Source organism: Rhamphochromis sp. 'chilingali', assembly GCF_963969265.1.
Source record: "Rhamphochromis sp. 'chilingali' genome assembly, chromosome: 15".
NCBI classification, from domain to species: Eukaryota; Metazoa; Chordata; class Actinopteri; order Cichliformes; family Cichlidae; genus Rhamphochromis; species Rhamphochromis sp. 'chilingali'.
Window position 1 is genome coordinate 14,840,179 of NC_137942.1, and position 27,647 is coordinate 14,867,825.

Consider the following 27,647-nt stretch of genomic DNA (forward strand, 5'->3'; position numbering starts at 1 on the left):
CCTCATCTGCTGTGCCATTCTGCATCACTGATGCGGGGAAATGGTTCATTGTAACTGCTGTTTACCGCTTTCATTTCCCGTCCTTGAATCTCATCCACCTGACTATCCACCCAGCTACAGTGAAGTCATCCATCTATACTTCTGCTTGCTTTGTGTACGTGTGTTTTACTAAGTGTGTAGGCGTTTAGCGATGCTGTTTTTGTGAGTGTCTCATAAACGGTACATCGATCTTTTTGTATGCATTCTTATTTTTGTGTCTTGCTTCTTAATTCGTGTGTTCATCTTAAACTAAGACTTTGTTCCCTTGTGGCATACGTGTGGTGTGTGTGTGTGTGTGTGTGTGTGTGTGTGTGTGTGTGTGTGTGTGTGTGTGTGTGTGTGTGTGTGTGTGTGTGTGTGTGTGTGTGTGTGTGTGTGTCAGAGAGTGGAGCCCCAGGGTGGCTTAGCAGAGCCAGTGGCAGGCCTGTCTGAAGTACTTAGTGCATACAATGCTCAGAGCCTGAGGCTGCAGCTTCACTGACAGTTAAATTATGTGGCTAAGCACACAGTTGCAGGTACTAACCTATGCTGCTGACAAACACAGATAACCTGTTAGTGTGGCTATGACGTGTCACAACAGCAAAGAGTTGCATACAAATACACATAACTTGCAGGAGTAATGGAAATGGACATGTTGATAGAGGCAGGAGGAAGCAGGTGTTCAAATATTTGGCTGTTTCATGGTCAGCGGAAAGGAATACATGAACACCCACACTTACATGCACATGCACCCATATTACGCATATATGAAAGATTACATTTCTCATTATGGAGAAAGTGAAGATCAAGAAGGAGAAATGGAATTAATTCAGAAATTGCTATACGGAAATCCTTCCTCGGGCTATGGGGGAATTGGTGAGAAATTCAGTGGTGTGAAAAAGTGTTTGCCCCCTCCCTGATTTCCTATTTTTTTATGTTTGTCACACTTAAATGTTTCAGATCATCAAAAACATTTAAATATTAGACAAATATTAAAACGTAAAATGCTGTTTTCACATGAAGAAGACATGATTGTGGGCAGGAAATGGGACTCTTGAAAGAAGTTTTACTTGTTTGTATATATCAACTGGAAATGATAGATATAGCATTGGGACATTAACCATTACATTGTGACCCACTAGTTTAGGTCAAATGTTTCTTTTTGGTTTATTTTGGGGTTTTTTCTAGTTTTGGTAAAAGAAGTAAACTTTTTCAGCCTCTGATGATGTCACTTGGTATCAAAGTGCTAGTCTTTTTCACACTGTGTGTATTGAAATGACAGAAATGCAAAGACCTGCACAAATGCATCAAAAATGATGATAAAGTTTTGTAAACGTGTAGGGAAACAAAAAAGGATCATGTCTGCAAACTTGAATTTTCCAACTTTGCATAATTCTCTGTGGGGATTTATTCTGGCCACAAACCCTCTGCTGACTCCTAAAACAACTCCACAACTGCCTATACTTTTATCCACAAAAGAACAACTAAGCCCAACTCAGGCCTTTTCCAATTAGATCTGGGAATAAGAACTGATCTGTCAGTGACATCCTCTCTTTATTTGTTTCCATTTCTCTCTTCAGGCCTAAAGACCTATCTGATTTCTGGCAGGAAGATGGAGGCTCATTCCGTCTGTACCTGTTCCCAAATAGGATTAGCTGGGATGGAGCAAGCAGATCCTTGCTGTCCCACGTCCAGAGTGCACACGCCTGATGGAGCCCCTTCGGCCTGCACCCTTCCCCAAGACAGAGCCAAGGTAAGTTGCTGTCTCTAAGGGAATCAGCTTTGTAGTTAAATATATAAGTATATTTTCTTGGGCTCATCTATCATTGTACAGCTATATCACCTGAGGAAGAACACTGAGCTCTATGTTCTGTCACAATCTCTTCGATGTTCATCTTTGCTCTGTGTTTTTGTGTGGGCGTATCAGGAGCTTTGATAAATATTTTCATTTTTCTTTTTGCATGCATTGAGCTTTCTATTGTCTTGTGTTAAAGGAGCTAAAAAACAGAATTGCTTTGATCCACACCATGCAAAACATCCATATTTTTTACATAAGCTTAACCTTGAGCATCTTTGTTAATTTACCGCTTCATATTTGGTGCACTTGTATAAAATATGCTTCTGTTTGCATGGCACCTCAGTGCATATTAAATTCTAAAGAGTATGAATCTAAACAAAAAACACAGAGATATTGTCTAATCATATTAGTTATGCAACAAAAATGCAGGCAGCATTATAGTGCTGATCGCATACAGTTCATAAGTATTTGGCTGGTGACACAAGTTTGGTCATTTTTGACTTTGTGCAACCCCACAGTGGATTAAAAAAAATTAAACAAGCGAAGTGTGACGAGATGCAGACTCCCAGCTTTAATTCATGAGGTTTAACAAACGTAGCCATTTTTATACATAGTTCCCCTTTTTTCAGAGGACGTTTGGATAGTTGTTTCATGGCCAAGTGAGACCCGTCCCAACAAACAGACAAAGCAGATGTAATATCTCAATCTGATTCTAAGTGTTGAGATTTCATTTAGCTGTTAACTGACACTCCATATGAGGTCTGAAGAGATGCAGATGAAAGCGAAGGAGGACCATCATTGGGCTGAAAACCAAAATGAGAAGAGAGAGAGAAAAAGTCAATGGACAATTCAACAATCTGATGCGTTGTTAAAAACACTGAATGCACTGACCAGCTCAGCAACACCAAAAAGTCCTGAAAGACCACACAAGACAATTGAAGTAAAGATAGAATTAATGCCATGGTTAGGAAAAATACTGTTAAAAAAATCATATCATTGTCAAAGTCTGTATTCAAAGACACCTTCTTTGGACAGATGAAACCAAGATTAATGAGTGATGAAATGTGTAACTGTGAAATAGACTCTAAAGCAACACCCGGGAGACAACAGCTCACAGTTCAGAGTTTATTGCACTGGAAGGTTTTTTTCACAGGGATAAGTGCTGGAAAGAGTCTCTGGTAACTCAGAACAGCAACTCTAGGAGAGAAGAGATGAGAGTTACTTCCAGTCTACGGCATGGGCGAGCACCAGAGTAATGAGCTAAGTGAATGTTTCAGAGTTGCTTACTTGGGATGGGCGCGGAACGAGCAGTGGGGTGAGCCACTGGTTAGGTGTTGGGGAAAAAAATCTAATTGACAGGAGGGTGAGCAGGCAGGTGGTTCGAGAAGGTGTTGGATATTCTGGAAAATTCTGAAGAATTGGATATTCTTTAATGGCCAAGACAGTCATCTGAGCTTGGCCCAGTAGAGCTTGCTTTTCAGTTACTGAGGACAAAACTGAATACAGAGAGACACATAAACAAGCAGCAGTAAAAGCCTGGCAGAGCATCTCAAGGGAAGAAAAACAGCATGTATTGTAGACCTCAGGCAGTCATTGACCGCAAAGGATTTTCATCCAAATATTAGAACAATCTTTATATTCATAATAATTTTAGTTTGTCTGACTGCGTATAAAAATGGCTGTAATTCCTGAACAGTTAATTCGGTACTTTTGTTAAAGGCCTTAAATTAAAACTGAAAGTCTTGGTCCTTTATTTAAAATCCCCTATGGTGGTGTACAGAGGCAAGACTATGAGAACTGTGTCATTGTCCACACGCTTATGGACCTACCTGTGTGTCCATCGCCAATCTTCTCCTTATTTCTGCCTTGAAGGGAAATTTTCACATTTGCCAAAATTGTACCGCCATAACATACTCAGCAAAACCCTTAACACATCATTTTTTTTATTAATTAGCCTCAAAAACCTTTACTGCTGTAGCATAAATTCACCCAAATTAATCATCTGTTTGCACCCCGCGATCTCTGCACAGCTCTTTTATCTCTACCCGGACAGGTGGAGAGTGAAGGTGCAGTAGAGAAAAAAGGAAGGCATGTGAGTGGTAGAAGAGGTAGGGCTGGAAGGTGGGGTTGGCTTCTCATCCCAGTATGGAAATGAGTTAACTCAAGCAGAGGGGACCTTGGAAGTACTGCCAAAACCTGTCTGCCTACCACTGATCACTTCTTCATTTGCAGCTTTTCATCTTCAGCGTAGCTCTCACACAAATCTGGATGAGTCTCACACTGAAGGATAAGACATCTTAGAAAAAAAAAAGCTTAATAACTGTGAGCAGGTGAAAGGATGAAACCTGAACAGCAGGCGTAATCACAAATGTTTCCATGTTTTTAATGTGACAAGTAGGTGTACATTATTTGCCATCTCTTTGTATTTACATTGTTTAAGCTACACAGTACTACTTTATGGCACCTTGTGCTTCTCTGTGTCATGGTCAGTCATAGCACAACAAGTATCACACAGATCTCTCGCTCTCGCAGACACACTCGCCTGAAAATAAAGACCTTGAGCCAGTGCAGACCTCCTACACACAACTTGTTAACTCTTTTATTGCCATCACTGTTTTTTAAACATTGAAACATACTATCATAAGTGTTTCAGAGTTTGTTAGATTAATTTAAAACATGTTAGCGTTCCTGCTTTGCCTTTTAATGGCACATTTTAGCTCTTTTGCCCTCACAGCAAAGCTGCATCACACCGACGTATCTTGTTGTATTTTTATCAGCTCGTATGCTCTGCTTGATCTGCGTCACTTACTTCATGAATTCTCTTCCTTTCTTCTCTACTCCCTTTCCTTCTGTGTCACCCGTCTAATCACCCCACAGTCCCCCTGTCTTTCCTGCAGCGTGGCACTGATAGCAGGGGAGGATCAGGTCCTGGAAGAAGGCATGGTGCACAATGGCTGCCATGACGACCACAAGACCAACAGTGGCAAGGTTAGCTAGTTGATACCACCTTAACAAAACAGAGAAAACAATATTAAACAGTCAAAATGTTATTTGTCTGACTTTCACATTTGGAAAGACTCATAGTCTAGTCTACTTTTTGTCATTATGGTTCTAGCAAATATGGGCACATAGAGATATTTCATTTACACATACCCGGCAGCTAAAAAAGGTCTCAAAAATAGTTCAAAGAAGTAGAACTCTATGGGTCCCAGATGAACTGTGCCACAGAGACAACCATTTAAATTGGTGCAGCTGAAGCACAGCCTGTAACTTTCATATTTCCTATTCAGACTCCTTCATACTATTTCTGACCCATTTCCACAGCCACATCACACGTTCTTCTTTGTAAAGTCGAGTACCTCTTTCACCTCTTCACCTCAGGATGCCTCAAATTTGAAGTGCTCCCCAGTGATTTCTGCAGGCTGCAACCCCAAGGCTTTAAACGGGTTGCTTAGTCCTCGATTAGAAGCTTTGACCAACAGCCAGACGTCACTGTGTGAGATGCTGCAGGAGAAGGAGAAGAAGACATGGAGCGGAGGAGCCATGGGGATGGATCATTCAGCGCTCTTACCTCTGCGATCCAAGAACTTCAGGGAGAGGAGTGATGCTCACTTTGTAGATGTTATCAAAGAAGATAGGTAATCCAGCATTAACAATATGCAGTAGTGGCGTACTGTATAAATACATGGGCACCGAAATGAAGAAGAAATGGTCAGTGCATCATGGGAAGCCTCTCAGCACACTGAGTCTTTAGCAACATAATTAAGGGAGGCTTCAGGCCCACATGATCCAGCCCAAACTATATGCTTTATCAAAAAGGAAAGTTTTTAGCCTTAAAAGTAGAGACAGTGTCTGTCTCCTGAATCCAAACTGTGAGCTGGTTCCACAGACGAGGGCCTGAAAGCTAAAGTCTAATAGTTAAGTGCTCACATTGTGGTAACATAGTACTGTGAGGTCTTTAAGACATGATGTGGCCTGTATATTCAAGGTTTGTGTGTAGAGGAAGCCAATGAAAGGAATCTGGAAATATGCGAGAATATGATCTTCTGGATAAGCAGAACATTTTTCAGGAAGCTTTTAGAAGTAAAGTTAAACAAACAAGTAAAGCTGATCTATTAGGCACTTTTCATAGACTATCACAAAGTGTTATACACAAAATGACTAAAATAAGTAAGAACACTAAGTGCCATAATAGCCAAAAAGGATATAATAAAACACAATCTATTAAGAGCCAATGTAGAGAGTATAAAAGAGGAGTAGTGTTGGCTCCTGATAGACTCCAATCAGATAAATATAATTCAAACCAGTGCAGAGCATTTCCTTTAATGCCAGTGCTGCGTTCTAGTTTAAGTCATAAAATGTTCAACGTCATCAACAGTATTTAATGCAACACTGAAGTCTAAGAGGACAAACACACAGCAATGTCCACAGTCATAGACTTTAAGAAGGTCATTAGTAACCTTTACTAGTGCTTTTTCGGTGCCATGGTGAATTCAAGACTGTATCCATTCCATTTAACCATTCCTCTGCAAATGATCACATAACTGATTTACAACATTCTTTTTGAGAATCTTTTAAATAATATGAATATTGGAAATCTAATTGGATCAACTTTTAAGCAAAGTTAAAGGCCTCTGGTGGGTAGCCAGTTAGTAAAAATAAATAGAGCACTTAATGGTAAGACTTCTTTGAACAGCCTTCTATGAATGGGGTCTAATAAACACACTGATGGCTTGGATGAATTCATTATAAAGTTGGTTAGGAGAGATTAAAAAGCAATAATTGAACAATTAATACATTTTAGCAGCGTTTATAGTTGCTTTAGTTAATGATACATTTGTGGGAAGGCTGTGAACATATGTTTTTTCTTTAACATTAACATCTTATTTGTAAAGCAATGTCTGAATTTCACATTTGTGCTCTCACGTGCACCTCCATTGTCTACAAAATGCTGAGGGTTCCAGTGAATGTGTGAAAATGGCTGAAAGTACTTGTAAAATGTAACTTTGTGTGTCTCTTGCAGTCTCATGAAGGACTATTTTTACAAACCTCCAATAAACAAGCTGAGCCTCACCTTCCTGGAGAAGAGCCTGGAGTCTGCGTACCGGATAAGCTACCAGGAGGAGGTAGGTGTTTGTGTGTGATGAAATGTTGCCTAACATAGTTACCTTTGGTCTAGCTAAGATCTGAGAGTCATTCAGATAAGCACGCATAGTATGCTTGCTTGAATTTCTATATATTTATCTTAGCTTGTTCATGTTTTCCTCTTTGTCTGTGTCTGGTAGCCCGATAGTGCTGCGTTATGACCAGACCGCTCAAGACTGCGGCAAAGGGAAATCACTGCAGGACCTTAGAAGCAGTTTAGTTTTAGGTTGTGATGTCCTCTGCTGGTGTATCATCAGAAGTGCATCTTAAGGACATGGCTGCTGCTGTTGCTACAGTCTCATTAACAAATAATATGTAACTAATCACAAATAAGATTTATTGAAGCTTGTTAAATTTGTAACATTCATTTTTATTTCTTTTTTTCATTCTATTCAAGGGGGATCCAGCTTTTTTTTGTAGTTGCTCTGTGGTTAAATTTCCTAATATACCACCAGTATTAAGACAGATTTCCTCTAACACCTCATTCTTATTTATGAATCCCCTTCACGCTACCTTAATAAGCATATTTTTACGATTATACTCTTTCTTTTTTTCTTTCCTGCCCTCTGTTTCCTCTTTTCCCATCCTCCCAGGTCGAGACCCAAGCAGCGGTGCAGACATTTGCCAGCCCAACATTCAGTTCTTTCCTGGACATGCTCCTGTGCTGTTTAGTATTTCTGGCTCTTTCATTGGCCTGTTTCCTTCAACCGCTTGTTACCCAGCAGAACCCATCCACACCGGCACTCATTCTCACAGCTGTAGCCACAATTTTGGAGGTCCTGGCTCTGCTGATTGCCATACGGTGAGATACTGAATGCAGGAGAGGCTCAAGCCAGTCAGACATTATCAGAAAGTCTTGAACATATTTTATTAAATTAGGAGTGCAATACAAAGAATAGAATAGATTTATATTCCCTGTTAATAAAAACCAAAACTTTGAGCAGCTCTAGGTGGGGCAGCAGTATAAAAATAGACAAGAAATATGGAAATGAACAGATAAACACAGTGAGATAGTATATACAGAAATAATAGTGCAACATGATAGTAGTCGTATGGTACTGTAAGCACACCCTACCACCCTCACCAGCTGTTGTAGTCCTCACCACACTTGTTGACTGATAGAAGTTTGGCCATCAGGGGATGAGAGAGGTGAGTATGCTCTAAGATCCCAACAGACTAACGCCTCTTATGGGCCTTCCCGACTTGGCAGGAGAGGTGTGTGGTCCAGGTGAGGGCAGCCTAGATGTGCACACATCATCTCTACTTCTTTCTCAAGTATGTTGAGAGAAGAATTCTTGGTACGCTTGGATTTTCTGTAATACCTTATCATTGGGGCATTATAGGTTGTTGGCCCTGCGTGAGACTGGTGGCCTGTCAATGCTGTACCCTACCTCTTTCCCCCTTGACCCTGATAAGGATAAGTGGAGGAGAATGGATGGATGGTCCTTATCATTTCCTTGTTCTTTTTAAGAGGGAAGAGATAGTAGAGACAGTGGTACTCTTATCTTCAAGCTGTGTACAACCCATCTGAGGGCTAAGTCCCAAGCTGATTTTTGGAACTTTTAATCAGAGGCTAGAGGAACTGTCTAACGCAAGAATTGAGTGGGTGCTTTGCTCACCTCAAAGTATATTTAAAAGATGACCAGGAGGAGAGACAGAAGAAAAAAATGTTGGCATGGTTAATATTGGACTTACAGGTAAAATCTGTGCAGAAAGAAAATGTATAGACCCTAAAACAAAAAGAGAGAGGAAATGTTTCCATCTATATCATATATAAATCAGCCCTTTAATAATTATATCTGCAGCCAGTTTATTAATCAAGCTGGGATCACATGAGAACACATAAAACTATAAAATCTCTCACATGTCATCTGTATCAGTCATCATTTTCTGGGTTTCTTTTCTCTCCAGGATGGCTTTTTATCTGGACAGTGTGCTGACCTGCACTCGAGTGCTGATGACGGCCATGTCAGGCTGGATAGCACGCCACTTTATAGGAGCTGTCCTGGTGTCCCTGCCTGCTGTGGCAGTATTCTCCCATGTCGCTTGTGACATGCATCACTCCATTCAGGTGAACTAAAATTTCATGTTTATTTTATGCTTTTAAAAAGGGATCTTTAGAGTATTAAATACTGCTACTGTTGTTTGATCAAGTTCTGCTTGTCTTACTTCATCGTTAATTATGTCTTTAACTGCTGTATGCAGTATGTAAGAAGTATTGTAGTTAGTATTGTTTACAGTATGATCTACACCTTTTTGACTGATATTGTGTTCTGTCTCTTGTTTTCCTAGTTTACCATGTTCATCTGCTGTGCTGTCATCATAGCTATTATTCAGTATTGTAACTTCTGCCAGCTCAGCTACTGGATGCGCTCAACACTAGCAACACTGGTGGGACTGGCACTGCTGGCTTTGCTCTTCAGCTCCCCCTGCAGGTATGAGATGCATTTATTTTACTGCGGAGACGTCAATAAAAGGAAGTAATAGTTTTGCTCTTTACAACCCATGCAGTATTTTTTGGCATGGTCATTTGGTCAGTTTACTTAATTATAAAGGATAATGTGATGATGAAAATTTCAAGGAGGGAGGTCCATTCAGTCAGCTTTTGTTTATTTCTCATTCATAATCCATAGAAACACATACATCTCACTTGCACTTAACAATCTTGGTCTCTTCGATAATAAGCTCATGGCGTCATTATACGCTACATGAAGTTTCCGTAAACTTGCTTTCCTGGAATTCACCTACAGATGTGCCTTAAAGTCTGTACATGCATTAAATTTACATAAGAGGATGTTCACTTGTGCATACATCATCAGACATTCCCTATAAATGTCATTGTCTGTCATTTGATCTTTAATAAGATATCCAACATACCTGACCTTGTATTATCTGATGGTTTAAACTCTGGAAATCTTTGGTGTTTGCCCTCTTTGGTTTACAAATCATGACAGTACGCTTGCAGGCATTACATCTGATGTCATGTTCCACAACATAACATAACATGTGAAGGAGCTGCTCTAGACCAGCACTACTAGGACTAAAGAGCACAAGACCATCTCCATAGATAATATGATTGACTAGCAAATTGCCAACCCTGCACCCAGTTTTTACAGTCATCATCACAAAGATTAAACAAACTGGGACAACATTTTTCTTTGCCTAACTCGATTGCTCACTGCAAATGGGGCTGAAATGGTGTCTTTCAACATCTGGTTGCCACTTCAATAAACTCTCACATTGTATTTAGCACCCTTCTTTAACTCAACTTGCAAAATAGGGTGTGAGCGCAATCCCCAAATAGTTGCCACAAGAAGAATTTGTTAGTTTTACAGTGATTTACAAAAGTCGTGCTGTTTTCTAAATGTGGTCAGGTTCATTTCGATATCAAGCGCAAAAATTAAATATCGATGCAATTAACAGTAAACTGTGTGTCTTAAACATTAGTAAATCGGTTTGCATGTTTGATTTAAATGTTCTCCTCCCTATATTTTGCACCCTGAAAAATGAACTCTTGGAAATACATACATAACAGGGTCAGTCGCAAAAATCTCTGCCTCAAAACTTTTGAGGCATCAATGACAAACATAAAAACTAATGAATTCTTTCCTCTTTACAGTTGCGTGCCATTTCATGCTATGAACAAGTATAATGTCCGTGAATTGAAATCATTTTTGATGTTCTTATTTCATGAATTAATGTTGCTTCTGCTTTTTCTCTTTCAGTGTCACTAAGAGTCTGTTTTTCTGGTAAGTATGATTATTGTTGATGTTTTGAAGTGCATTATTACTCACTTCTCATTTCACATTAAAACTGGACAAAAAGCTTCAACTGAATGGGCTCGGTTATTATTCCAACCAAGCTCTTTAATCCATGTCAGCTTCCTGCCTACTTCCTACATTTGTCTCTCACTATCAAATAAAATTAAAGATAAAACAAGACAAAACACACTATGCCTTCAACAGATAGTGATAGTGAACTGAGATTGAATGGGTGAAATAAGGACACCAGCCAGACTCTAGGCTCTCTGCCACTGAGGTGCTCTGACTTTCTATTCTGAGCGATGGCAGTTTGATTTTGGTGAGATGCATTGAGTTTATAGCAAATGCTGCATTTGGTTATTTGTAATCGTAACAGCTGCACTATTTCTTAAAGTATTCTAAACTTTCCTTTCCCTCTTTCTTCTCTTTTTTCTCTTTCTTCTCTTTCTCAACCAGGTCTGATGGCCAGAACAACAGCAGCAGCAACAGCAACACCTCCATTGTCATGTCTGACAGCCCACTGGAACTTGACCCACAGACCCACCCACAGGACCTTCTCGGCCGTGAGGCCTGTGTGGCCTTTTTCCTCCTCCTTCTCTTGGTCTGGTTTCTTAACCGTGAATTTGAGGTCAGTTACCGTCTGCATTACCATGGCAATGTGGAAGCTGATCAACACCGCATCAAGATCCAGAACATGAGGGACCAGGCCGACTGGCTGCTACGCAATATCATTCCCATACATGTGGCCGAGCAGCTCAAGGTTACCCAGAGCTACTCCAAGAACCATGACAATGTGGGTGTAATATTTGCCAGTATTGTTAACTTTAGTGAATTTTATGAAGAAAGCTATGAAGGAGGTAAGGAGTGCTATCGTGTTCTCAACGAGCTGATTGGAGACTTTGATGAGCTCCTACGGAAGCCCGTCTTTGCTAATATAGAAAAGATCAAGACCATTGGTGCCACTTACATGGCGGCAGCAGGACTCAACGCTCAGCAGTGTGCAGATGCAGCACATCCTCACGCCCACCTCCGAGCTCTTTTTGAATTTGCCCTTGAAATGATGCGTGTGGTGGATGACTTTAACAAGAACATGTTAGGGTTTGGCTTTAAGCTTCGTATTGGATTTAATCACGGGCCTCTAACAGCAGGCGTAATTGGCACCACCAAGCTTCTTTATGATATCTGGGGCGACACGGTCAACATTGCCAGCCGCATGGATACCACAGGCGTGGAGTGTCGTGTCCAGGTCAGCGAAGAGAGTTACTGTGTTCTTAGCGGCATGGATTACGAGTTTGATTATCGCGGCACAGTTAATGTCAAGGGCAAAGGTCAGATGAAGACCTTCCTTTATCCTAAAAGCAGCGATAGTGGCCCGGTGCCTCAGTACCAGCTCTCAGTCTCTCCAGAGATCCGAGCACAGGTGGATGGCAGCATCGGGCGCTCACCCACTGACGAAATTGCAAGCATGGTCCCTGCAACCAGCACCACTGCAAGCAGTACTAATACTATGGTACCCAGTGCCAGCACTGGTTCCCCTAGTATGACAGGGCTTACTCACGTGAAAGAGGTAGATAGCCGTGAAAGACGTCCCACTGCAGAAACTTCTGCTGCCAGGCGATCAAAGTCTCACACTGGCCTGACATCTGTACATATAACCAATCTTGAAGGACCCCCTTCTTTGTCAGAAAACAAACAACTTATCATCTCAGCCCAGCAGGATACATCCCAAAGGTCAACAAATCCCCTGAAGGATATCAAGAAGGACAATTGCGAGGATGAAACTGGCGGTAATGTTGGCGAGTTAACCAGACTCTAGAAATCGTCAAGTGTGCCGCTTTCATCATCAATCCTCTACCCTTTAAGCTCTCATTCCTTCCAGCTGGCATGTGTAGAATCACTGTACATTTGGTCCTACTTCAGTTGGCGATGGAGGATGTGAAAAGACCCCAAGCTCTCGCCTCACCAGCCAAGAAGCAAGTTGTTTTTTTTGTGTGTGTTTGTGACAATATAGCCATTTTCACACATGCACTGCAGTACATAATTTTTACTAGACATTACCCAATTGAGCTGCATATAGGAGCACAAACATTTGATCAGACTTCAAATTGGCTTTCCACAGTAAGCTCCTTATAGCACAAAGTGTAGGCAATGTCCAGTTGGGCCTGTGTAAAGATAGAAAAGGCACTTATCCTGAGAATTCGTGGCAAAGGATGGACGTTATGTGTCCTGCTTCTTGCACATGCTAAGAAAGCAGCACCTTCATCTAAACCAAAAGGAGTATTTCCAGCAGCGTGAAGTGGACTATCACCTGCAGCATGTGAGAAGGGACAATTGTAGATGTTCTGGTGGGATACATGTGTGAAAACGGCTCACAGTTGGCTGATGTTATCAAGAGTGGAGGGTGGACCACAAAGATGGTCTTAGGCAGTAACGCACAAGAAAAGGGAAAATGTGACAGCTGACTCTGGACCTTCTCTTGCCTGTCGCAGATCCCATTATCTACCATTAACTTATTTGATTATCTTTAAACCTTTAATCTTGATTATTTCTTTCATATGTCTTTTTAAGTGCCTTTAGAGTAGAATATTATGTAGACTAAGCCTTTATAAATAAGGGAATAACAACATAAAGGGAAAATTGTAAATTAGAAAGCTTTTTGGGAAGAAAAGCTTTGCTTTTGTTACAGGTTTACTTTTTAAACTATGTTTTGCTATGATAGTTTTGCCTTTTATTAAAAAGAAAAGCAACAATGTGTAAAACATCACAATATGTGACAAGCGAAGGGCAAAATTATGTACGAGTAAAAAAAAAAATGCACCGCACTAAAATCCTGCAGAGCCTGTGTCCATGTTGTTCTTGAAAACCAGAAAACGCATCAGGAAAGGCACAACGGGAACAAATCGGTACAGGCTAAAGGCAGACGAGGCTGAGCTGTGAGTTGTCGAGTGAGTGTATTGCTCTTATGCAGTGTGTGTCTGTATAGTAAGATCACTTGGGCTTTAATAAGGGGAGGTGCCTATGAGTTACTCAAATGACTGAAACTGCAGGTTTTCAAATAGAAACTTGTTTGCTGATGTGGCAGCTTTTTCTCTGGCCTCAGTTAAGATCTTTGCATTGCCTCAGCACTGAGGCATGATGGTCTAAACTGCATTTAATCAGCATGCTCGCAGCATCATAGGCTAACTGCTACTAGTGTTTGTGCCCTCTGCACATCCAGACTCTTGTAGGAGCTCAAACTATCTAACTGTGTTTAGTGAGTATTTTAATGGGTCCTACAAGATGCTGGCGTACCTATAGAGTGTCTTAAATTGTGTCTTAATTTCTTTTTTTTAGATGGATTAGAGAATAAAACTGCCTGGGTTAGCTATGGATTACACTGTGTGTTAGTTGATTGTGTTTTAGGACATGGATGATCAAAGTGGAATGTCACAATAAAAATGTGTTTAATAGTGTTAATTGTTACACAAAACTTGAACTTTCTATCTGAGGCGTCTTAATCTACTTTCTGTTATCTAAAGGACATTACTGGATGCAAACATCTGGACACTTTTACAGCTTCATACTTTCAGTGACATGAAAACTTTACATAACGGCATTGTAAATGCAAACGGCAGTGCACCAAAAGGTATTTCATAGAAGGGTCTCTGTGCTTTTCGCTTTCCCTTTAATTTTTTCTATCTATAATGTCAGAACAGTTTTCATCTCTCTTGCTGTTACATTTTCTTCCTTCTGCTGTTTAAAAAAAAAAAGGATTGTGTGCTCAGACGTAAAAATGGTTTCACCAGTGCACCATTTCTTGACCTGAACTCAAGTAATAGAACAAGCGTTGCAAATAAAAATAATTCATCATCAAGTAATTTATGTAAGCTGCTGCAGCTAACAACACCTTAATAGTTAAATAGTTTGCTCGCATTGTTTTCTAAGTGTGGAGTTAGGGTAGCTTGTGCCTTTTAAATTTAAACATGTCATATTTTAAAGTTAGTTCTGTTGCTTTTCATTTCTCAAGACACTTAATATTGATCAAAATTTAAAATACTGACGCTTGTGCTTGAATCATTTAATTTGATAAAATATTGAAAGATGAGATTTCAGCAGTGCCTTTTCTTGACATGTATAAGTAAATATAAATATGCCAAATATGTGACATTATTTGGATTTATTGCGGATTTTAAATTCCTTTTTCTCTTTTATTTTATAATGTTATAATAATTTACTTATGCAGTTGGTTTAAATGTAACAACAATGGTTTAAAAGGGAAAATAACCTTCCTTTGCTTATGAGCACACAACCCTTAGCACCATTCCATTTTTTTTTGGTTTTTTTACACTGTAATAAAGGGAATAACCATTACTGTTCATGGTTAAACACTTAATAGTGGTCATAATTCTTGAGTGTTGAGCTACCTTTTTAAATGGAATTTTCCTTAATAATTTTGATAAGCCCTGTTGAATAAGCTGTTTGTTTGTTTTTTACTCTGAACAGGTGAAAATCTGAAAGGTGTGTTGACTCACACATTTGACATGCCTTCTTTTTCCCTTGTGTCACCGCAAACATGAGCGCATCTTTTGATTTGCTGTGATTTAATGAGATGTGAGTGGCATTCTGAATCAGCAGAATGGCACAAATATTAATGCCAAAGAGTGTCATTGCCATCTCTTGGATTTTCTCTTTTTGTTGTCTTCTTAATTTGCAGGTATTTTGTGCACACCTTGTAGTCATCATATACTAACTGGTAAAGGCACTCATTTTTTAATGTGCGGTATGCCTTTATATTGTATAGTATCTGAGCATTTTCTAGAATTTATATAAGCGCATGTATTAGAATATTACTTGTCTTAAGAACTGGGTAATTTTAACAATGTTGGAATAATACTTGCATGTGTGTTTAAAAAAAATGTGTGCATTTGTAAAACTTTGTGATTGTGTGTATTTTGGAAGAGATGCTCCAATCCTAGCAGGAATGTGAACAGTGAGGCTTCAGTTAGTAGAGATTTAAGTTCCTTTTTAATCCAAACTAGCCAAATAAAACTGTGGAGACGTTGCAAGACCTCTCTGGTTGGTAGTATTGAAAAGTAGCCCGCTGTCGATCCCTCTAAGTTTTAAAGGGGGCCTATTATGCTCTTTTCTGGGTCATTATTTAGATTTTTGCACTCTAGTAAAGTAACTTTGGATGATTCACAGTTCTTTATCACCTTTACCCTATGCTATATGGACACATTACACCTACAAGAGCTGCTCAGCCATGTAAACTGATTTCATGAAGCTCCCAGTTTACAGTTTTTGTGCTGATGTTAATGCAAGAAGAGGTTTGGGACTCTGCAGTTACTGAGTCAGCAGTAGAAAGTGTCTGAAACCTGAACTTTGGGCTTAAAGTGAATTTTTTTTTCTTTTGTACATCAACCTCATTATTCAAAACTTTTTGGTTAGTGTGTCTGATATTGTAACATAAAACAATTATATATGAGAGAAAAGAAGAAAAGCATAATGGGTCCACTTCTATGAACTGTTGCTTTCTTTGGATATGTTTTTGTATATAGCACGCTAACAGGTGAAGTTAAATTTAATAATAAATAAAGTCAGTTGCTGGGAAATGTTGTCCTAATGAATTTATAGCCTGTATACTACCAGTGATAGATTGAAACAATAGACGTACATGGTACAAGTTTTTGTTTGTTTGTTTTTTACTTTACACTTACCCTCAAATGTATTTCATAAGCAAACTGTGTACTTTCTAGTCCAATGCATTTAACTGAGTGCAGCTTTTTAATTATATTTCTTAACTGATTATGCTATCCACCAATACAGGCAGCTACAAGATTTCATGCAACTTAAACATTGGTGCATCGATACACATTTATAACAAAGACATAAGCTCGACTGTGTGCTTGGCTAGTACTTCATTGTAGTTTTCTGTTTTCTAGTTAGTTTATATATATATATATATATACACACACACTCATACTCTGAAAGGTGCTTCTTCCCAAAAATTAATCATCTACTTTCACACTTCACAGAGAATCTTCACTTGATTTTTATATAAGTAAGTAGACATAAGTTTGATGGGATAATATGTAAGTTTTTAAAACCTTTCCTGTAAGCACCAATAGTCACATACTGGTTTATCATAGCTTGTGTACTTGATAGTGTATTCGCTAAAAGTAAAGGCTGCTTTATCTGTTTCTATATAACAGTGTATAGCATTGACTCGCGTTTTAGCCTGCGAAATACAAAAAAAAGTTCCATTTCAGGTAGCGACTGTTGGGTGTTTGAAAAGTTTGAAACAGGTAGCTCGTTTTTTCTGTGTAATCCACCCCTAGAGGCAACTTCTCGTACGTCCACATGACGCACGGTGGGGACACAGGTTTACGTCAGGGCGTCAGCGCGCCTCCCCCCTCCCCCCACAGTCTAGCTGGGAAGAAAAAAAAAACTTTTTTGTATCGGAGGAATCAACAGCCGCCATCTTGACGCGGCTCATAGTCTGGATTTCGGGGGGAGCATTAAATTAAAAAACCGATCGGAGCCACACGGAGCGGACTCAAACGGCTTTTTTCGTGCAGAAAATCGAAGCGTGAGCTCTTCCGATTAGAAATAATGCAAATATGTGAGGGCTAAGTGGGGTTTTGTCGTCTCGAAAGCCCTCTGTATATTTGATTTCCCTTTTAGAGAGCGCCGCTTCTCGCCGTATCGCCGTCCCGAGACGCTTTATTTATCGGGAGACAGCGACCAGAAAAATAATCCGTCTCATAGAAAATATTTTTCGAATTTTGATCTTTTTATTTAAGCCAAAAACGGAATTTATGGCTGCTCGTTTCGACTGCGAAAAAAATGATTCTGTGCGGACGTGAAATCGGCGATCTGCGGAGAAAGGGATTCGCTTATGCTTCGTGCCATATTTTATGATTGATTTTTATTTATTTTTCTCGGACTGAAATAATTTTTGGACGTGATTATTGAGGATAATTATGTGGGTGTTGGGTGTTGGATTATCATGGGGTGATCTTAGGTGGCGAAGCGTGGCGCTGTTGCCTATCTTTTGAAATCCTTTTTCTCCAGGCGGCGTTTCGCCAGTCTGCCAGTCAAAGAAAAGGAGGAAAAAACTGTTAAATTGCTCCTTGGCGCCTAACAATACAAGTGACCAGCGACTGCAAACCGGGGGGCGAAGATTTGGACTGATTTCTACTTTTATTCGTCGGTGTCTTTAAGCGCTTGTAATATTTGCCGACGAGGATGGCTGACAATCTTATGGATGTGGGACCCCCCACTGCAAAGCGACCCAAGATCAATTCACCTCCCTCAGGATCAGATGGCCCAGGTAAGGACAGGGCATTGTTTTTAGTGTACCTGTTGTGACGAAGGTGTAGTAGTAGTAATAGTGGTAATCACAGTTTTCAAGCTACACTGCACAGTTTGTGCCCCTCAACAGAAGTGAACGCATCATCTATGTACAGGAAAGCGGTCACTTGAGCGGACTGCAACTTTTCACAGGAAAACAGCACATGGTGATGTTATAGGAATAGTTTGCTTTAATCTATAGATCACAAAATAATGGCTGTAAAAGACAAATGGCGTAAAAGGGGCTCAAGCTCAATGCATTTCCATCACACGAGGTTTTCAGCTGCTCAACAGGCAGAATTTGCTCCCAACTTTTCAACCTTTGTTGGGATAAATGTTAAATGCCTCAATTGTGTTTTATCATCATAATATATCTTAAGATAAGGAAAACTACAGGGCTCTGGCAGCACTGATGAAAATGCTGCCTCGGTGTCTGGAGTTGAATCGCACTTTGTGTCGTGCTCCTTGACACTGGAGCCGTGCAGATTCGTGACAGCACAAGCTGTTGATAAACCTGCTGTTTGACTGAGTGATGGTCGGACTGCCAGTGAAAGATCAGGTCTTCCTCACATGCTGAAATAGGTTTTTTGCTTTAAGTTAGTTTAGAACACGAACTGGACAGCAAACTTTTCTGCTGTTTTTTCTTCTTCAGGGAAGCATATTTGCATATCCTTTCCTGTTGTAAAAAGCTATCATGGGGAAGTCTGAGGCGTTTAGAGGGTAGCCCAATGGTCTGCCTGTTAAGCGGTGAAACCTGAAGAGCAACTTTGCTGATCCTACTCGAGAAAGGACTTTCGAATAAGACGGAAGGACTTTTTTTTCTTTCCTTTACACGGCATGCCTCCTCCTTACAGGTTATGTCACCCTGTGATTTGTGTTTGTGGTTAGGAAAAGAAAACATAACAGTCTATTGGCTTGTTTGATATGATGAGCTTACTTTTTATTTTTGTCCCATTAAAATAAGAAACGAACGCATGACTATAGTAACAATGCAAGGATTGCTTCGCAATTACATGGGGACTTTTTAAACTTGAGGACATCCTTTCTTATTATGTCTCTTTAAGGTACACCTCAAATAGTCCAGTTGTATTGAAAAATACACTTTTGAATCAGAGCTGTGGAAAAGTAATATGCACTATTTTCACTTTGCTGAAAAGCTACTGCTGCAGAAGTACTCTGTATATACTTTCCATCTGTATACAGTGTAGTTGTCTACCAATTTAAGCCTTGATGACGTTAAGGGTTTACTCGTTGTAAGCATCAAAAAAGCATGTAGGGTCTTATTTCAGTGAAGACTTGCATTTCATTGCTGGGTTTGCATTAGTTAATCGATTCCTAATAAGATTCCTAGGTAATGCTAAGAATCTTAATCTTCAGGTGGCTTATTAAGCTGAAGCATCAATTTTCAGGAATATGTTGAGCTGTCAAACTTAGAATGGTGAAATGAGCTGCTCATATATTAAAATGCATGGCACTAAGGTGCTACCAAAGATGTGAAGGGGAAAGAACACAGCATGTTGTGGAGATAAGCAAAAAGAAAACCACCAAAAAATACACTGAGCAGAAATTAGGTGTAGCTTAAGGGGAGTGATAAAACACAGTCGGGGTTAATGTAAAAACTAATCTCCAGGTCGCCTACCCAGAAGGGTAGCGGGAACCTTCAGATGTTTCTAAATCTCCCTGTGGGAAGCACTTAAGTAGAGAATCTCTTTAAGTTTGAAATGCAATTTTTTTTTGGGAATGCTCAATAAGGTTTAAACCCATGTAGGTCACCCACCCAGAAAGGTGACCGAAACATTCGCTGGGCAATAAAGCAGCCCTACCTGGGGCTTCTTCCTCCTCCACTGCAGTTGGAAACTATCTGTTTTAGTTGATGTTCACACAAAATGTATGTTTTTAATAAGCCATTGTAGGATGTTTAGTGTTTTCCACAGGAGCAGTAGAGATGCAGGTAGATGGTTGCGCACCCATGTTTTCTTTAAAGAATTATTAAATGTTATGTTTCAAGAGGTGTCCCTTTGCATGTTTAAGTGGGGCTATATGTTAAAAATAAACAGGGCAATAATGAGCTGCATCTTTCGGATATTTCTGTTCTGCTGGTTGGATTCAGCATAAAGATTTTGCTCAGCAGCCACCGGGGGTTTGTTGCAGGAGCGCATCAAGCATATTTCCACACTCTTTGGGTTCTGCTTAGGGTGGACACCCCTCCCCCTGACCAGGAGGACCACTGCAGCAGTGCTAAACAGCTAACCCTCATATTTCCCTGGTTTAAAGGGAAACATGAGGGTTAGCGGTGTAGCAGGCACACAACTTTTAAATTAAGAGCAAGGCGATCGTCCACTAGTAAATCAATAGAGGAGCGTGTCACTCGTGGTGCAACACTCATTTTCTCTCGGAGACCTCCTCTAGTTTAAATTGTGGCATGCTCGAGGGATAAAGACCAACTGTAAAAAAACGATTGTTCTGTTGCTCGTCAAATAAACGGAATTCATATTAATTCCAAAGTAAATTGTGTGAATGCAGTCCATTCAAATTTCAACGCTAATTACTGACTGATCATTTAAATATTGTGGGGCTTCAGCGTGTTTGTCCAAATCATCCTGACTGTTATTTACACATTATATTGCCGACTGAGTCACCTTGGTAACTATTATTAGTAGTTGGGCCGATAGGAACGACATCACCCTATGCCACATCAAGCCAACTGTGTACAGAGCTGATGTTCACAGGCACAAATTAACAAAAACATCAAATACTGCTAATGTGTGACTTTTTTGTTTTTGTTTTTTCCCCCATGGTGCACTACTCTCTTGTCAGTATGTGCCTGTGGCTTCAGGCCAGTGTCGCTTGTTTTCATTTGTATGACTGAGTGGGCGTGTCAGCACCACAGGCAGTAGCAGCCATCTTCAATCCTACCGCTCACCTAACGGGTTTCTCTCTTCCTCTTTCTGGCCTCGGTGTCTAGGAGACTACCAACTCCTGGGTGTATTGGTAGTGTTCAAGAGTGCTAAAATGTGCTTTTCACCAACCTCTGGATGTGCTGGCTGATGTCTCGTGTGGCGTAATTGGTGGAGATGAGAAGCATGTGTGGCACTGGATCGCTAAAATCCTCTGAGAAAGTATTTTCAGCAGTTTAATTCATTCAGTTCCTTGCCCCAAAATTAATAAAAAAATTTATATTTTGTGATCTTAGATCGTTTTGCCCAGAAATTTTCTTGTCCATTTCTCTAAATGGTTGCGGTTTTTATAAACACACGGCTGCAAATGATTGCAGCCCCAGCTTTACATGTTTCGTGGGCAGCTAATTTTGAACATCTTGAAATCATCATAGTTCTTATAAAACACCATATTAAAACTTTTACAGTTGCAGTGCCACTCAAATGAGTGGAAAACAGCCCACTCGCACGTTTTCTCTTCACATACAACAGTACGTTTCCTATATTTCTTTGTTTCATCAGTTCAGAGGTTTTCTTTGATCATCATACCTAATTAAAAGGGAGCAGATTGTCATATTGGTCTTTTAAACAAGATTTAAATGTATAATTAACATAATAAAAATAATTGGTACAGAATACATTAACAACACACAAACAGTGTTTTGTCAGAGGTCATACAAGATGTTAGTAAGTATCGTGCTCTCACTATGTACCTATAATTTTTATACAAAAAACTTTGGCGTATATTCAAATAGAAATCTTTTAGAAACAAGTTCTGTCACTCTGCAGCCATGTTGGTAACACCTTGGGGCAGTTATTTAGAAATAATAAGAATAAGCCTCTAGGTGTTGTGTGCCATGGGTTTTATGATAACAATGTTACAAAGGAAATGGCAAGAATAAGCAGCCGAATGAACCCATTGTATGTTCTTTGGCCAGTTTTTTGAGTGTGTGCAGTAAATAATTTTTCCCATACACCCCTGTTAAGGTCTTCCCTTTGCATTGCTCACACTCTAAAGCCCCTTTTCCGTTAGTACCTACTCAGATTGACTCGGATCGGCCGGTTTTCCATTATGATCTAGTACTACCTAACCACATGCGTGGTTGTCGTCATTGCAAAGTGTTCGAGCGTACTGCGCCATAATTAATATGCGACATGAACGCTACAAAAAAGGTGGACGTTGAGGCAAGAATATACCTGCAGCTCGGTCTGTGGTGGGTTTTTTTTGGGTTTTTTTTTCCTTCTTGGTACATATTTCCCTCGTTGCCGGGTTTCAAAATTGGCAGTTTTAACTTTCGTGAACTTAGATACTGAGTAGACTCTAATGGAGAAGGGCCCTTGTCCACTAGTAACTACTTGGGTTGACTTGGCACAGCTTGAATTATTTTTTAGGATTTTCCATTAGGTGATGGTACCAGATACTTTTGTAGTGCCTACTCAGCTGGAGTTCCAAGTGATCTGAAAATTTTATGTCAACAGACTGCATACCACGGATTGGCAGAGGTGCCATTTGATGAGTCTTGAGAGTGTCTCCTTCACGGAAATCAAAACCGCCATTTTTAAAAACCCGGAAACGAGCACAAAAAATACTGACAAAAAGCCGAGCAGCAGGTACACCATTACTTCAACATTCTGCTTTATTGTGGCGTTTGTTTGTTTGTTTTTTTTTGTTCTTTTGTGCCTGTCCCGTTTGGCTCTTTTGCCATCAGAATTGTTGTCTAAAGGCAAAGAAAGATGCCCAACGGATTTACTTTACCAAATTGACCATCCCAGCCTTGCCATAATGGTCCATTTGATTCACCTTTTGTTTATTTTATTTTCACTTACTGAATATGGGACAGACTTGACTGGGGGAAAGAAGGGGAGAAAGAAAGAGGGAAAGAGAAACAGCTGAGAAGAGGGACGGGGGAGAAGGGCAAAAACCAACAGAATGAGCAGAAAAATAAAAAAAAGGAAAAAAAAAAAAAATGCATATATCAATCACCTGGGTCACCTGCTGAGAAAGAAAAAAAGAAAACAAGCAGAAGAGAACAAGAGTAATAGAATAAACAACATCACAATGATATATGGGAATATGACAGTAAATATTAAATATTAAACATTATTGTGCAGCACATAAGATCAACAGAACACAGTGTGCTTTGAGGTAGGAGCCAAAAAGGGTGTAGTTTGTGGGTGTGATCACCCGTGTGTACACCTGTGAGCATGGACGCGTTTGTTTTTTGTTTTTTTAAAAGGTTCCTTCATGTAATGATCTGCTAGAGGGTGTGGGGGGGGGGGGGCCACAGCCCCGTCCTCCAGGGCATGAAGCAGGTATGGAGGAGATCAAAACTCCAGACATCCAGAGGCCCCCAGAACACAAGAGACCAAGGAAGACCAACAGAGGGGCAGCTGCGCCACTGTCCCGGAAAGAGCTGAGGAGAGTCCCAGATGAGGGCTCACTCAGCAGCCGCGGAGCAGAAGCCAGGGGGAGTTGCAGTGACGCGCCCGTGAGCTCCGCCGGCAGCCAGCCGTGCCTGAGTGACCGAGCCCCAGGCCGAGAGGCCGGGGGCACCCCACCTCCGAAGTGGCCCGAGCAAGCCCCAGGCTCCAGGCCCCGATAAGCGGCCGCCAAGGAGTGAGCCGGTGTGTACCTGGACGCCCACCCCCGGACACAAAGAACCACCAACGCACCGATGTCTGAGGGAGTCCGCCACTGGCAGGGGAAGTGGTGGTGGGGGGAGATATTGTGGCGTTTGTGTCACATACAGATAACGTCACGGGACTTTCGGCTGTGTTGCTATAATGACCCCATGGACATTAGGTGGTAAATGATTGTAATGGAAAACAACCAATACCGGTTTGAGTTTTGTCCAACCTCCTCGCTTTGAGCCAAGTAGGAACTAGTAGACAAAGGCTATATGTGGGATGTCCAAGGCAGCAAGCTGAACTGAACAATGGGCTTTGGCTAAAATTTTCATTTTATTTTGTTTTATTTTTTAGTCAATGTGTGTGAAGAAGGCAAAATTGCTCCATTTTCCTCATTTATAAAGTCTTGATTTCATTGTTGGTTTATGTCATTTTTTTATTTTATTTTATGTTTGTATTTATTTTTAAAGAGCTGTAGTGGCTTCATAGTGTAGTGGTTTACACAATTCCCTAACATCCGTCATTCAATTCTGTGAGGAGAGACGGATCCCTTTGCAAAAGGCATCCAACGCTACCCGCTGTGGTGACACCTTGTGTTATCTTTTAGTAGCTTTTTTATTAAGGCAGTATTCGCATGTTGTGGTTGCCAGTGCCGCAGCATACACGATACATTTGTCGTCAAACTTGGTGCACTCCAAAGTTTCCTCCCTTTCAGGAGGTTACCTACCTTAAAGGAGGAACTATAGGAAAAGCAGCTTTTCATATCAATGGTCACTAAGTCATAAAAACTGCATTTAGCGAATTATCTGATAATAGAGAAAATTGATAAATGCCAGATAAAAAGTTTGGTAACTGAATAAAAATAAATCTAGAACCTCCTGCAGTTTATACTTCCACTCCACATGTGCAGTTTCACAACGCAACTTTAATTTACAACAAGTCCAACAAAATTGAGGCCTCTCATCAGAGTGTTTGAACAAATGCCATGCTAATTGATGGTGTATGGACAAAGAACAAAGCACAAACGCAGGTCGGTTCCTGCCACAGAACATTGGCTGAAAAGGCACGCAGTGATTGCTGCTACAGTTTAAGTTACCGCAAGAAACTTGTTAACTTGTTGGCGAACTTGGGTTCTAATTCACTCACATGTTGCCTGCATATCTAGATTAGATTAGATTAGGTTAGATAGAACTTTATTAATCCCTCGGGTGGGTTCCTCTGGGAAATTCGATTTCCAAAAAAAAGCACAGCACCGACAGAAGTTACAGAGTTACAGAATATTTTATATATATATACACACACACACACACACACACACACACACACACACACACACACACACACACACACACACATACATATATAAATACAGAGACAATATAAATAAAATATACGAAGGGGATAAAAAGAATAAATAGGAATAAAAAATAAAAATACAAGTGAATTGCACATTTCAAGTATTGAGGTCTATTTGCACCATTGACTATTTACAAAAGTGTTGCACAAAAGGTATTTCACAGTGAGGTGAAGAGGCACTACAGCTTAGTTGTTCCCCCCTCCTTTGTCCTCCTGTTTCCCCTCCCTCTCCCCTCCAGAGAGGAGTTAAACAGTTTGATAGCGTGTGGGACAAAGGAGTTTTTAAGTCTGTTAGTTCTTGTCTTTGGGAGAAATATCTATAGCTGATATAGCTCTGCTGTTTATCCAGCGTTAGAAAGACGCCCCATATCCACATTATCATGTTGTTGTTTGACTGCTTTTTGCAGCGTGGCGTTCTTTTCGTGCTGATGTCTTTTTACTGTCTCACATTTTCATTTTTTTCAGAAAAGTCGTCTTTCCTTGTTTCGGCCTTACATGCGTTAGGCACATAACCATGTTGGCTTGGAGTGATTGTGTAGATAACAGCTGAACACATTTTACAGTCTTTACTTCACCCCCTCTGCAATTAAAACAACAATCTTGTGACTTTACTGATTTTGGAAATTATTGCACTTAAATGAAAGGGGGACAAATGCCCACACAGCTTTGAGCCATCTAACGCGAGCTTGCCTGTGATTACCTGTTTTCCAGAAATTGTAATCTCTTCGCAAGAACTAATGACACTGTCTGTATGTCCTGATTTCTAATAAGCATTTCTATTGTGCTATATTCCTTTTTTGATGAGAGGGGACGCTTCAGATCCAGCTCAATTTCTACAACAGATGCTGGAACCATCTTAGCTGGATGCAGCTGCTGTTTATATGACCCAACACATTGGTATAAGTCAAATTTGTTAAGTTTGCAATTAAAACCGTTTTTGGCTATTTTCTCTTTTTCATAAAATGAAGCTGCCAGTAGGGCAGGGCAGTATGACCAAAAATATTTATCACGATATATATTTGAAAATTTGCGATAACGATATAACTGACGATATAATTGACGTGAGAGAAAAAATACTTTACAACTCCACAACTTTATTACTGCAAAAAAAACCATCAATGTATTTTCACTTAAACAAACAGCTGTTTTTTATGTGCATTAAAGCTAAATAAAAATTTAACAGTGAAAATGCTAATTCCTTGCTGACCGTTTAACCAAAAGGCATTTCCAGTGGAATTTGGCCGACATATCCTGAGCATAACCATGTATAATATCCACAAAACTTAAAAAGAGGTTACACACACACACACACACACACACACAATATGGTAATACAGTGGGGCAAAAAAGTATTTAGTCAGCCACCGATTGTGCAAGTTCCCCCACCTAAAATGATGACAGAGGTCAGTAATTTGCACCAGAGGTACACTTCAACTGTGAGAGACAGAATGTGAAAAAAAAATCCATGAATCCACATGGTAGGATTTGTAAAGAATTTATTTGTAAATTAGGGTGGAAAATAAGTATTTGGTCAATAACAAAAATACAACTCAATACTTTGTAACATAACCTTTGTTGGCAATAACAGAGGTCAAACGTTTACTATAGGTCTTTACTAGGGGTGCAACGATATTCGTATCGATATTGAACCGTTCGATACAGTGCTTTCGGATCGGTACGCATATGTATCGAACAATACAACATTTGTAATTTATTTTATCAACTTTCCTTCTGACGATGCTGTCTGTGTTGAGCGCTCAGTGAATCTGCGTTCGACTACTCCGCCTAGGCTGCACTGTCGAGCGCAGATCCACTGAGCGCTCAACACAGACAGCATAGTCAGGAGGAAGAGCGCAGGGCAAGCTAGCGAGACAGAAGTTAAGCTCTCCTTGCAAGATGGACCTCCCCCACCCTCATTCAGATCTGGCGTTTGGAATTATTTTGGTTTTCATGTGACGTATGACCCTGAAGGTAAGCGCGTCATGGACTAAAGTAAAACAGTATGTTGGATGTGCCATGCAATGCTTAATTACATTGGTGTGAACTAGTGTGTTAGCGCAGTTAGCTCGTTAACGTGTTGGCCGTCTAGCCCCATGCACGGGGCGATCGGCGGTAGCTCGTTAACGGAGATTTGCCGTGTTGTGGCGTTAAGGTCATTTCAACGAGATTAACCTGAAAGCACTAGTGGGAACACAACGAATATGACTGCACATTTACGCCGACATCATCCTAGTGCAAAGACAAAAACAACAAGCATGCTACTAACTTTAGCCGAGTCATTTAGACAGCTGTTAGCACGTGATTCTCCTTATGCTGCTGAGAATATAGCCCAGAAGAAGCGGATAGTATAGCTTTTATTTTGGAAAGAGACATTTCTCTGTAATAAACTCTCTTTTCCAAAGATGAGTGATTCCTCAATCAGATACAGGGCTTGCAAAATCGCTAGCCCGACGTCCCAGAGCTAGCGATCTTTCCAGTCGGGCTACAAAAATCTCTCTGCCCTGCCCGTCGGGCTATTGTAGGAAAAATATATGTCAATGCTTGAGCATTCTTTCAGAAATGTAGCTGGGTAATTATGTCATTGGCATCGGTGAGCCACTGTCAATATGTGACATATTGAAATCGCGTTTGAATTTGCGCTTGTTTTTTTGCTTTCACTTTGCAATGACAGCA

General features: G+C 40.3%; 2 protein-coding genes across 3 annotated transcripts in view; both read left to right on the forward strand.

The window, feature by feature from the left end:
* LOC308410847 (adenylate cyclase 9) overlaps positions 1 to 16,330 on the forward strand; it is a 42,294-nt gene extending 25,964 nt beyond the window's left edge. The window contains exons 2-10 of the mRNA XM_080904496.1: positions 1,599 to 1,771; positions 4,694 to 4,804; positions 5,198 to 5,454; positions 6,840 to 6,942; positions 7,555 to 7,763; positions 8,873 to 9,032; positions 9,254 to 9,396; positions 10,687 to 10,710; positions 11,179 to 16,330. Coding sequence (XP_080760622.1) covers positions 1,599 to 1,771; positions 4,694 to 4,804; positions 5,198 to 5,454; positions 6,840 to 6,942; positions 7,555 to 7,763; positions 8,873 to 9,032; positions 9,254 to 9,396; positions 10,687 to 10,710; positions 11,179 to 12,538 — 2,540 coding nt within the window. The 3' untranslated portion in view covers positions 12,539 to 16,330. The remainder of the gene's footprint in view (positions 1 to 1,598; positions 1,772 to 4,693; positions 4,805 to 5,197; positions 5,455 to 6,839; positions 6,943 to 7,554; positions 7,764 to 8,872; positions 9,033 to 9,253; positions 9,397 to 10,686; positions 10,711 to 11,178) is intronic.
* Positions 16,331 to 17,168: 838 nt separating this feature from the next.
* crebbpb (CREB binding lysine acetyltransferase b) overlaps positions 17,169 to 27,647 on the forward strand; it is a 46,116-nt gene continuing 35,637 nt past the window's right edge. For both annotated transcript variants that reach the window (XM_080904681.1, XM_080904682.1), the window contains exon 1: positions 17,169 to 18,034. In XM_080904681.1, the coding sequence (XP_080760807.1) occupies positions 17,950 to 18,034 (85 nt within the window). In that variant the 5' untranslated portion in view covers positions 17,169 to 17,949. The remainder of the gene's footprint in view (positions 18,035 to 27,647) is intronic.